Below are 13,138 nucleotides of genomic sequence, written 5' to 3' on the forward strand. Positions count from 1 at the left end.
AATTTTAGTAGTAGAACAAGTTTTTAGTGGAATGCAAAATGGGAAAATAATTGAACCATATAATATTCTGATAGAGGTATGGAAGAGTCTAGGAAAACAAAGCATTGAATGACTTACAAAGTTATTTAATCTGATATCGAAAGCAAAAAAAATTCTTGTATTATTGGAGAGTAAATATTTTAGTTCATTATATAAAAACAACGGAGACGTATAAAATTGTACAAACTATTGGGGTATTAAATTAATGAGTTACACTATAAAATTTTAGGAACGAGTAATAGAAAAAAGACTAAGGAAGAGACTACGGTGATCAAAAATCAATTTGGACTTATGCTTGGAAGGTCAATAATACAAGCTATATATCTTTTCAAGTAACTAATTAAAAAGTATCCGTAACTGAAACAAGACTTGTATATGGTATTCGTCGATCTAGAAAAAACTTATGATAGAGTTCCAACAGAAATTATATGGAGAATTGTAAAAAAGAGAAGTATTAGCATAACGTCTATTGAATTAATTAAAGACATGTATAAGGATGTAATAACAAGAATGAAGACTTTAGGCAGATTAATTGAAGTATTTCACATAAAGATAAAATTACATCAAGGATCAACTTTAAATCCTTATCTTTTTACATTAATTATGGACGAACTCACTAAACGCATCCAAGATACGATATCATAGTGTTTGTTCTTTGTAGATGATATAATTTTTGGTAGATAAGACACATGAAAGAGTAAATATTAAATTTGAATCTTGACGGAAAATGTTAGATATAAAAGATTTTAGATTTACTAGAGTAAAGATAGAATATATGAAATATGCATGATGAAATAATTGTTAAGATAGAAGATAACGAGTTATTTGTAACTGAGAATTTTAAGTATTTAGGATTTTTTTTTGCAAAAGGATTGAGGGATTAAGAGATGTCTTATATAAAATTCAAACAGGATAGTTGAAATGAAGGAGAGCGTTAGTTGTTCTTTGTGATCGTAAAGTACTTTTAAGATTTAAAGAAAAGTTTTATAAAACAACGATTAGACTTGTTATATTATATGGAACTGAATGTTGACTATGACTCGAGTATATGAGCAGAAGGTGAGACTTGCAGAGATGAGGATATTAAAGTGGATGCGCGGATTATAAGGATGGACAGTATAAAAAATGAAAATTTTATAGAGAAAGTCGGAATTGCATCTACGGAGGAAAAACTCTAGAAGACACATTTAAGATGATATTAACATATACGTAAACTACTAATAAATATTTTAATTAGGCGATGTGAAATTGACAAATGTGCACATCAAACAAGGAAGAGGAAGATAAAAAAACTTAATTAGCAATAATAGATAAGATAAAATTTATTTAAATATAAATGATAATATACTAGGAGATAAAGGCCCAATGGTGTAGAAAGATCCATATACTCAATTCCACCTAGTGGGATCAAGTTTGGTTGTTGTTGTTGTTTAAGGACTTAAGACATTGTATTCTACCAATGGTTTAAAAAGGTTACCGATTGGTTCTTTTGATTATGAATAATGATACCCACAAGATAACCAACAGATAATAAGTGGTCACATATAGTATAATCATGTTTGGTTTCACTAACCAGCCAATTTGTTTATGAGAATTTATGCTGTAATCATGTTTGGTTTCATTGACCAGCCAATTTGTTTATGAGAAATTTTTTGTGATGCCCTGTCATAAATGAGCCAGACTTGTTGACTTGTTTACACCATGTTTGTTGAGTAAGTTGCTTATGTTATGTGAATTTTATTATTTGTGTTCATTTTTTGTGTGTGCTAGACTTTGAGGCCAAGATTCCTTTTCTTCCACTTGGGTGATTCATTTTCATCCTTAATATAATTTGTGTGTGCTAGACTTTGAGGCCAAGATGCCTTTTCTTCCACTTGGGTGATTCATTCTCATCCTCAATATAATTATAATTTGTATTTTAGTTTACATAAGATATTGTTCTTTAATTTTGACATTACCTATTAATATATTGTGGATTTGTCACTTATTAAAGGAATCATACTTGTGTTTCAGATGACAGAACACGACTATGATCCACAATCTTATGACTAGATTGTGATAGATCCTTCTAGTGCTGTATGTTTTGCTCGAGAGGGAACTTTGATATGAAATGCATACAGCTTGCTGTGTTGTTCTAGTTTTTTATATGAATCCTTACCAATTTACTTTTGCCTTTGAATTTTTTTATTATCTTTTGCTTCTTTCTGTGATTGCATAAAGCTGCTTCTCTTTTGATACATATAATATTGCATTGGGGATAATCTGACTTGTGATCACTCACTAAATGACAGGTTGTTACTGTAAAAGTTATTCGGAATAAGCAGACTGGGCAATCTGAGGGATATGGTTTTATTGAGTTCATAACCCGTGCAGCAGCTGAACGAGTTCTTCAAACTTACAATGGTCAAATGATGCCAAACATTGAGCAAACTTTCAGGCTTAATTGGGCAACATGTGGAGCTGGCGAGAGACGTGGAGATGATGGTGTTGACTACACAATTTTTGTTGGTGATTTGGCAGCTGATGTTACAGATTACTTGTTACAAGAGACATTCAAGAGTCGATATCCATCAGTTAAGGGTGCAAAAATTGTGACAGATAAACTTACTGGGCGCTCTAAAGGCTTTGGCTTTGTTAGATTTGGGGACCCAAATGAACAATCAAGTGCTTTGTCTGAGATGAATGGAGTTTATTGTTCAACAAGACCTATGCGAATTGGTCCAGCTGCTAACAAAAAGAATTTGGGTTCTCAACAATATTCCGCTGATGGTGAGTAAAAGTGAAACCATTTTATTACCTTTTTTCCTGTAATTTTACTATCCAGATGCTTTCCCATGTTTTATTGAGTTGGACCTATTGTTTCTTTGATGGTTCCATGTCTTGTCTTGTAATTTATTCTTTGAAAAGTGTCTACTTTGAAAGACAATTGTTGAATGTTACTCTTTGATTGCCCCCTCACTTGAATTATAGCGAAGTATTTCTCCAATTGATATTCCTTCCCGCATGCACTTTTGTGAAATTTAGGCTCCTTTACGCATAGTTCTAGAAAAGACTTATATAAAGACTCATGTTGTCTCAGAGCAGGATGCCATGTGCCTTCATATAGGGCTTGGAATTGACTTCAGCTGAGATCCATATCTCCCCATTTAGGTCAGTGTTCTTGATTATATAACAGCTTGGTCCTTTCATGTTTGTGGCATCTTTTGCTACTTTCCCTTCTAGTTAGAGTGTATTTCCAAAATCTATCTACGCTCTCAATTTACTTCAGGCTCTTATTCTGTGGCATCTTCTGCTACATTTCCTTTTAATTTCAATGGTTTATTCAAAAGCTGTGTATGCTCCTGTTCTTTAGATTCAGCACTTTAATAGGTTTCCATTCCATTTTGCAATTAAAATTGGTGGGCCATCCCCACCTCTTGGGGCATGATGAGGGAGGTGTGGGTTGGGGTTGAGCTATGATAATAAGCACACAAAAATTTTATTAATGTGTTTTGAAGTTTTAAGTTTGCATTGAATTACCTGGACCAAGAGGACGGACTGCACAATTTTGCATCCCCATTTGAATTTTCATTCAAGATCTGCCCAGGTTATGTGGCAGTGCTGCACTAATTGATTCATGAAATTGTTCCCCAAGTATTATAAATTAAGAAGTATTAACTGCATGGTTTTGCATGAATACAATGAATTAAGTTTTGTTGCACAAGTAGTATAACCATCAGTTGATTGGACAATTAAATGGCGATTAATATGCATTCTCAGATGCTATGGATAAAGGGTATATTTGCAACCTTGGAGGGGTCTTGTTGGTTTGTTCTATTGAAAACACTATAGGTTGCCATGTTCAAGGTTTCACATTTGATGGCTTCCATTGAAGGGAAAACAAATTCAGTTTGTCCCTAGTAATCTGATAAGATTATTATACTATGGCATATGTGTTGCATGCATTTTGATCATCCAGTAATGTATCACCAAGTTTGGTCTCTTCCAGGGCAAAAGTTCATATGCATAATGTATACCTAAATGATTCGGGGAAGTTTTCTTCAAGAATTCATGTGTTCTTGCTTGCAGGTTCTAACCAGAATTTTCAAGGAGTTGAATCTGACAATGATCCAAACAATACCACTGTGGGTGTTTTTATTGTTCCTTTTTTTTTTTTTTGCAAATAATAGAAGGTAATTGTGCAACCAATTTTGATTATTACTACCTTGGCTTTTAGATATTTGTTGGCGGGCTAGATCCAATTATCACAGACGACCTGTTGCGGCAAGCTTTTGGTGTTTATGGGGAGTTGCTATATGTTAAGATACCTGCAGGCAAGCGTTGTGGGTTTGTGCAGTTTGCCAACAGGTTTTGCTTTCAAGATGTACATTATCATTCTACCATATTATTTTGTTCCTCTGGTATTCACATTTGTGTCTATACTTGATTTTGATTTTTTAGGGCCAATGCAGAGGAGGCTTTGAGACAACTAAATGGAACACCCTTGGGTGGCCAAAATGTCCGACTTTCTTGGGGTCGTAGCCCTGCAAATAAACAGGTTTTAGTAGTTATCGGCATGGTTAAAATTGTTTGCAAAGTATTCTAGACCACAAATCATCATAATTTGCATGCTTCTCATAACAGCCACAACAAGATCCCAATCAGTGGAATGGAAACTACTATGGATACACACAAAGCTACGAGACATATGGATATGCCGCTGCACCTCAAGATCCTAATACATATGGATATGCTGCCTATCCTGGGTACAACTATCAGCAACAACAGCCACAGGTTAGCATTTGTCTTGTTTTCTTGTTAATATCGTTATATCTTAACGTAGAGAACTATCCTGGTAGCTCTTAAGCATTTTTCATTGTAGTATGGCATGGTAGGTGGAAAATTTGATATGGCAGTTCCTGATTGCATCTCAGATCCTCAAATGATGTCATGCAAATACATACAATAAAGATACTATACTCAGATTCTTATGTGGCATCTAGTGATTGTTATGCTTAATTTAACTTGTAGCTCGTCATTTTGAGGCTTGATTTTTGTTTTCAGTGTGGCCAAGTCAATTTTAATATTTTTTTTAGTTTCTTTATACCTTTATGATTTTCTTTGGAACAAGAACTACATTTTTGGCTAGAAGAAAGTTCATATAATAATTGGCTTTTGATCTTGCTATGCCTTCCATCTTAAACTCCATCTTGAAGGAACTAACTTTTGTCTTGCCATGCAGTGATTTATTTTGCTTACTAAATGAGCTGAGAAAAACCTTGTGGTATCTGGGATCCAATCCTAGCCGATGAATCTCGTGCTTTATCAACACATGCGTGGAAGGGAAGGATATTCTGATCTGTCAACTATTATTCTTTCATAAACTAGGTGCAGCACTGTAGTTTTCAGATTTATGATGCGTAGTGTGGAACTAGATGTTTATTGACAATGTAATAATAATTATCGGATCGAACCTCCTTTGACTGTTAAAGGGATTACTCAGACGTACAATATTGTAATTCCTGTATCCTGCATGCCTATTGAGGTATGTACATTAGCTTTTTGCACTGAGTGATTGTATGGATTGCTTAGATTCATGGTTTATTCGAGTATTTCTCCCTTATTATGTGACCAAGTCCTGGTGTTTTCCCTTTAAATTTCTTTTTTGCTTTATTTCTAAATGTGCTTCTGCCTGAATCAGGAGCTAGGCATGGTGTGCCATTTTCTTCTGATTGCTGACGAGTTCTTCGTCTATTGAAGGGAATATCAAATATCATCAGATCATGCACAGTGGAATTTGGAGATGATGAAGAGCCTGACAAGGCTTTTATTTGAATCTCGAAAAGCTTGTTTGAGACATTTCAGCGTGAAGCCTGCAGGCGATACAGAGTGCGGTTTGGAACAATGTAGAACACATTGCCGGTGTTGAGCTGTGCGTCCGGGCGGACGACCAGCCGCGGGTTCTTGAACACCTCCGGGCGGGTGACGTAGTGTCTGGGGTTCTTTGCCATGATATCGGCCGCGGCCATCGGCTTGCGGTGGACCTCCACGAACCCGCCGGGGTGCACCAGCTTCAGTATGCCGTTCTCCCTCCGAGCAACGCCCATGATGGTTGTTGACTGCCTAGAGGCTTCAAAATGGAGGGAAAGGGCGCGAAGACTCATCTGGCCCTTCCATGCTTCTTGTAGCAGCCACTGGCGTGAGCAACAAAGTGAAAGCCCTCGTTCTTCTCATCCTCTCTCTCTCTATTCTCGTATTCATTGGTCGACGTTTCCTATGGACTGTAACTTGAGAAGAACAAGGGCCTCATTTTGTTGCTCACGACATGGCAGCTATAAGAAACATGGAAGGGCCAGGTGAGTCTTCGCGCCCCTCCCTCCTTCACTTCGAAGACTCTCGGTGTCGGAGAGGAGGAGGAGCACCACCACCACCAGAACAATAATCATCATGGGCGTCGCTCGGAGGGAGAATGGCGTGCTGAAGCTGGTGCACCCCGGCGGGTTCGTGGAGGTCCACCGCAAACCGATGGCCGCGGCCGAGATCATGGCGAAGAACCCCAGACACTTCGTCACCCGCCCGGAGGTGTTCAAGAACCCGCGGCTGGTCGTCCGCCCGGACGCGCAGCTCAACACCGGCGATGTGTTCTACATTGTTCCCAACCATACTCTGTATCGCCTGCAGGCTTCACAGTGCTGAAATGTCTTAAACATGCTTCTCCGATATTCGAATAAAACCTTGTTTGTCTGTTTTTTCCCTCTTTCACGAGAGTTGATGCTTGAGTATTCATCTTCTTTTCTCTACAAATCGCCAAAGTATCTCTTTCGTATTTGCAAACTTCAACATCATCATCAGCAATTTGATAGGAGTCAAGAAAGCTTTTGAAAGACCTTTTGAAGGTCAAATGAAACCGCCAACTTCAACATGAAAATACTAAATTTTGAGGGGTAGAAAGAAAACTTTCATCACTTTCACTACTCTAGTGACTTTGTCATCTTCCTTGAACCTCTTGATTGTGATTCTGAGAACTTATTTTTTTATTGATAAAAATTAAAAGGACGTTAAAAAAAAAAAATCAAAAGACCACCTTATCTAAAATTCCTCTTATTTCAGTGATGATGTAATAGCTGACACAATATAAAAATAAAAGATAGACTATTTTATTTTAATCAAAATTATTATATATCAAGTAATATTATATCAAAATACATTTTATTAACTTTGTTCAAACTACTTAAACATCATTACAATCACTTTAATTGATCAAAATTATTTTAAAATAATGATAATAGCTATCAAGTAGCTATTAAATAGTTGTAATAGCTACCTACACTAAAAAAATAAGATCTTTTGCAATGAATTTTAAAAAATAATTCATTGTAAAATTTTTGTATGATGAAAAATTTTTTCATGGGTAATAGGTCGTCGTCAAATTCTATGACAAAATAATATAAATTCATTATAAATTTTGATACAAACTTATGTTTCATCGCCAAATTCATTCCAATTTTACAACAAAAATATACTTCATCACAAAATTCACTCATATGCAAATCTATGACGAAATCATTTTTAGTCGTACATCTATGATAAAAATTGAATTTTATCGTAGATCTGAAAATGAATCGCAGATCTGCAATGAAAATTGATTTTCGTCATAGATGTGCGATGAACCCAATTTCGTCACCAATTTACGATGAAAATGGATTCATCATCGATTTGTGACGAATACATTTTTCATCACAAATCAACGATGAAAACCTATTTTTGTCGTTAAATTTGCGACGAAAATTTATTTTCGTCACAATGCTGTAATACACAGCAATTTTTGATAAATCTATGATAAAAATTTTTAGTTGCAAAAAATATGTTTTTTTCTTGGAACCTTTCCATTTCTATATTTGATTATGTTTACAAATATCTTGTTTATAACATACACAATAAACTCAACCCAACACATCAGATATGATATTCCAATACGTTATATTCGACCATCCAAACAAGTCATATTATACAAGTTAAAAAAAAAACTTTTCAAACAAACATATAAGTCACATTCCATACAACACAATATATTCTATCTAACAAGTTAAACTTAAATAATATCAAACAAGTTATCATATCCAATATTCCAATCTAACAAGTCATCATGCATATCCAAATGAAAATACCTCATACCAAACAGTCTCAAAACTACGACAAGATACAAAAAAATATCATTGTCGTCCTTGGCATATAGTTTCTTCTCCTTCCATATTTCTTCTTCTTTTCCTGTATCAGAAAATAAATAAATAAATAATATCATTTTATACAAGAAAAAAATCATATAAATTAACACAAAATTTAATATATAAAGACTTACTTCTTCCGATATGAATTTTCAATTTTCATCGCCTTCCTTGGTCTCACCAACCTATTCGAAATAAATTAACAATACTAATTTAAAAATACAAAAATGAAGGGTTTACAAACTCAATCAAATAACAAATGTTTAAAAAACTAATTATGAGAAAAATCACACTTATACACAATATTGTCATGATGAATCATCACCGCCACCACCATCATTATCAGCATCACTGTCATCACAAGAACCAAGAGGAATCTGACTTAGAGCAGAGCCTAATTGAAAATGTCGTATTATGAAGTATTGTTGTTTACGCAATTCTCTCATTTTTTGATTCCTTTACAATATTATTTCTTTCAAATTGCTAACCTCTTCAGTCAAGTTTTCTATTTGTACTCTTACTATTGGTGGGGTGGAAATGTACCAACAATTCTATAGGTCATGCTCAAAGAACTTATTCCCAATATCTTTCCCCCTTTGGATCCTCCATTCACCTTCAGTCATATTATTACCAACAGAGAGCTCAGATTCGTCATTATCATCACTAGTACCTGAACTTCTCTGTGCTACCTCTAGCTCATTAATATTCTCCTATATTATCATGAAAAAAATTAAAATAAATTTATAATAATAATATTTTAGAAATAATGACTCCTTTCCCATTTCCTTGGCCTAAAAAAACGTTGTTAGAAATAATGTAATAGTCTGAAATAAATTAATAAATTAGTATTTATAAAAAAATTATCAATCTACGTGTATGTTCATCAATATCGATTGAGCGTGACGCATAGGTCACAAATGAATCTTTAGAATTATAAGTTTGTTTGCTTTATTCTACTGACTCCTTTATTTGCTTTCTCGATTTGTCAAAAATTAGACATTCTGGCCCAATTTTCCTCGGTGATGTAAGGTGATTTTTCCTAGTCTTCGCATGATTAAGTATATGTCAGATGTGATCGTCATATTTTTTTTCTTAAAAATCCTCTTTATTTCCAATTCTTCATTTAGGTCCCAATTGAATATCTTCTAGAATGAAAAAAAGATTATATATTCACTTTAATTACATATATAAACTAAAGAGGATATACACCTTAAGCTCGTTTCACCAGAGCTCTTTTGTGGGTGCCGGAGTGCTTGTATATGTCATTGAAACTCCTCCCTAATTGTTATTCACTATTCTATTTATCTCGCGAATAACACGCATAGAATTTTAAAATTTATCATAAAATTATAAATAAACAGTATTAAATAATTAAAATAGTAGTTGAAAAAAATAAAATATTTTAAAATACTTACGAATCTGCATGAGGGACTATACACTCCTGAATGTCTTGCATCTCAATAGTTGATTGTTTGGCCGAAGGTACTGATCACGAATACAATGGTGAAGGTACTGACGAAGGTGCATGGAAAGGTCCTATCCGATTAGGGGGCATAAGTACAGTGCCAAGTGCTGAAGCAAACTAGCTAATAGTACTCCGTCTACGTCCATCACGTTGAGACTATCAACCAAAATTATTAGGATAAGGTAAATAAAAATTTGATAGAATAAGATAGTATATAGATAATTAATTGAACTATGAAAACTAAATTTATTGATAACAAAAATATTACCATTTTTGAAAATAATTTCTCATTGTTGTTGTTATATAAAAACATCAAAGTCCTCATTCTCATTGTCATTCTCATCGTTGTCGTCATCGTTGTTGGTGGCGACATCATCATCATTCTCATAAATTTCATTTACATCCACATTTATCACTACTCCGCTGGAATATCGTAATATTAGAATAATATATTCCTTGGTCTGAAATGTGTTCGCAATTTCCTCTTATTGATATGCAATGTCTTCTCAACATTTCTCAATCTTTTTCTATTCTTTCGTTTTACAAATAGCCCATCAATCAATTTTGTCACGTTTCAAATTAGGATATGAAGCATAAAATACTTGAATCTCTTATTGTGTCAACACAACTGCTTCATATCTCTTATGATTTATTCTAATCAAATTATACCGCGTAGATGCACTTTCATCCATCTAATAGGCTTAAATCAGTGACACATAAATAAAATAACTTACATTTCTGGGCTAAAGTATTATACCTCTATAATTTTATCGAGTAAATCATAAAAATCATTGCTTACACCTCTATCATCGGATGGTTAAACACATACCCCACTATTCATTGTAGTCTTCTCCATTCCATATTCTTAAGTATGAAAACTATATTCTTTTATAAAATATATTGGTCAAGTGCGTACCTATGATTTTGGACTCCATAACAGATGGATTAGTAATTCTTGTTCAAGATGAGCTTGATTATTATGAACCCAAAGTCAAATAAATATGTTTAAAAGTTTACATATGTGTAAACCATGGTACAATTTAGATTATCAACTTACATATGATTTAAACCATAGTATAAATTCTTCTTCGTAGAAGTGATCAAACTTTTGTGTCGACATTTCAAAATATAAGTTTTGAAAAATCCTACTATAAAAAAATAAATTATAATACAAAGAATTTACGACATAAAAAATATAAAAAATAAGAAATATATATATTAATTCAAAATATGACGTGATTTCTAAAAAATTCAATAAAATATATATTTGGGTTGTCCGCTATTCTTGACCGATTGAATATCTCTACTTACATAGTCCACTTGGTCAACCAAGGTAGTTAAAAATTGAGAATGAGTTTAAATTGGGATCAATAGGACCCTCATCATTTCTTCCCACTCTCCATCGATCTTTTGCTTTGAACGTGAGTTTCAAAATAATATGATATAAAAGTTATTACTTCCTCCATAATATATGCATTAACAATAGAAACTTCAATATGTATTTTATTTTTTACTTTTTTCCTTCAAATGATATAAGAATGTGATTGTAATATAAGAAATTATATTAGATAATAATAAATAATAAAATTAGTAAATTTTTATGCATTAATTAAAAATGAGAAATTTATAAGAACCGATGAAATCAAAATATCTCCATAATGGCATGATATTGTCCACTTTGGACCTAAGCCCTCATGATTTTGTTCTTGGGTTCAACCCAAAAGGTCTCATTCCAATGGAAATATCTTTCATCTTTTTAAACCCATGATCTTTTCCATGTGTTTTAGATGTGGGACTATGTTTGCACCCTTGCAACCCAACAATCCCCCCCTCAAACAAAGAACCACAGGCCCCTCTCAAATGGAGAGCCTCCATTTGATGTTCGAATCCTCAACCCACTAGGAGTTCCTGCCCCTCGGTCCACACGACCTACTAGGACTTCCTTCCTAGCCGCAACTAGGACTTTCTGCCCTTCGGTCCACCTGACCTACTATGACTTCCTGCCTAGCCGCAACTATGACTTTCTGCCGCTCTGTCCACCTGACCTACTAGGACTTCCTGCCCCTCGGTCCACCCGACCTACTAAGACTTCCTGCCTAGTCGCAACTAGGATTTTCTGTCCCTCGGTCCACCTGACCTACTAGGATTTCTGGCCCCTCGGTCCACCCGACCTACTAGGACTTCCTACCTCTTGATCCACCCAACCTACTAGGACTTCCTACCCCTCGGTTCACCCGACCTACTAGGACTTGTGTTTTAAGGTTCAACTCACATGATTAGATCTGGATTATGGCTCTTCTGGCGGTTAGTCCGATGAAGAGCGGTCTTGCTCTGATACCAATTGTAAGAACCGATGGAATCAAAATATCTCCACAATGGCATAATATTGTCCACTTTGGGCCTAAACTCTCATGGTTTTGTTCTTGAGTTTAACCCAAAAGGCCTCATTCCAATGGAGATATCTTTTATCCTTTTAAACCCATGATCTTTTCCATGTGTTTTAGATGTGGGACTATGTTTGCACCCTTGCAACCCAACAAAATTTACCTTTCAAATGAATACATCAATTGAAAATGGACAGAACCTCCAACTTTGGCCTTATATAACAAGTGAACCAAAAGATGTTTCATGAAATTAAAAAATGAGAGTAAAAATATCCTTTTTAAATTATACAAAATGATTAGAATGTCTCTCTCTAACGTCCACATGTGTGAATATCTCAAAATTATTTAGTAAATATCATGAAGGAAAATGTTTAACTCTGAAATAACACCCCAGACGAAATTTGATAAAATTAAGTTCTTTAAAAGTAATAAGAATAAGTTTTTTCATAAATATATGACAGTCATGATTTTTCAAATCAATCAATGTGCATTTCATCAAATCGACACATCTCCTAAGATTAGAGACATAATCATCTTGAAATTTTAAAGATTTTAACCATTCGCAAACAACACATCGCATTGATCCCTATTCAATGTATAAACTGCCTTTGACTTTGATTCCTTACTATTTTCATTGACATCAAGAGTATTCTTTTACAAAGAAGTCGTATATATTTTCTTGCATCAGATTATCTTTTATTTTTCAACGATATCTATCACTGTATTATTATATTATCAAAAATATCCTTCTCAATATGTATTACATCGAGATTATGATAAATCAAATGACTTCTAATATGATACATCCCAAAATATATTCATTTAATCCATTTATGTGAACTTTCATATTTATATATTGTATCATGTGGCTCTTCCATATACTCCTGCTGGTTGTATGATATATTGAGGAGATGATGAAGATGCAATATTAGCGACGAAAAAATAATTCATCGTCAAATTCCGATCATGTGGAATGGAAATTTACAACGAAATACGATAAATTTTAAATCCGTTGCCAATTTACGATGAATTTTGTGACAAAAATA

General features: G+C 34.1%; 1 protein-coding gene across 1 annotated transcript; it reads left to right on the forward strand.

The window, feature by feature from the left end:
* Nucleotides 1-1,074: 1,074 nt before the first annotated feature.
* LOC141827193 (RNA-binding protein L-like) lies at nt 1,075-5,653 on the forward strand. The gene is made up of 7 exons (XM_074714433.1): nt 1,075-1,098; nt 2,331-2,808; nt 4,108-4,163; nt 4,256-4,386; nt 4,480-4,576; nt 4,663-4,812; nt 5,261-5,653. The coding sequence occupies exons 1-7, from the start codon at nt 1,075-1,077 to the stop codon at nt 5,261-5,263; spliced, it is 939 nt and encodes a 312-aa protein (XP_074570534.1). The 3' UTR covers nt 5,264-5,653.
* Nucleotides 5,654-13,138: the final 7,485 nt, after the last annotated feature.

Source organism: Curcuma longa, chromosome 4 (assembly GCF_044706935.1).
Source record: "Curcuma longa cultivar G26 ecotype Majalengka, Jawa Barat chromosome 4, ITB_CL_G26_1.1, whole genome shotgun sequence".
NCBI classification, from domain to species: Eukaryota; Viridiplantae; Streptophyta; class Magnoliopsida; order Zingiberales; family Zingiberaceae; genus Curcuma; species Curcuma longa.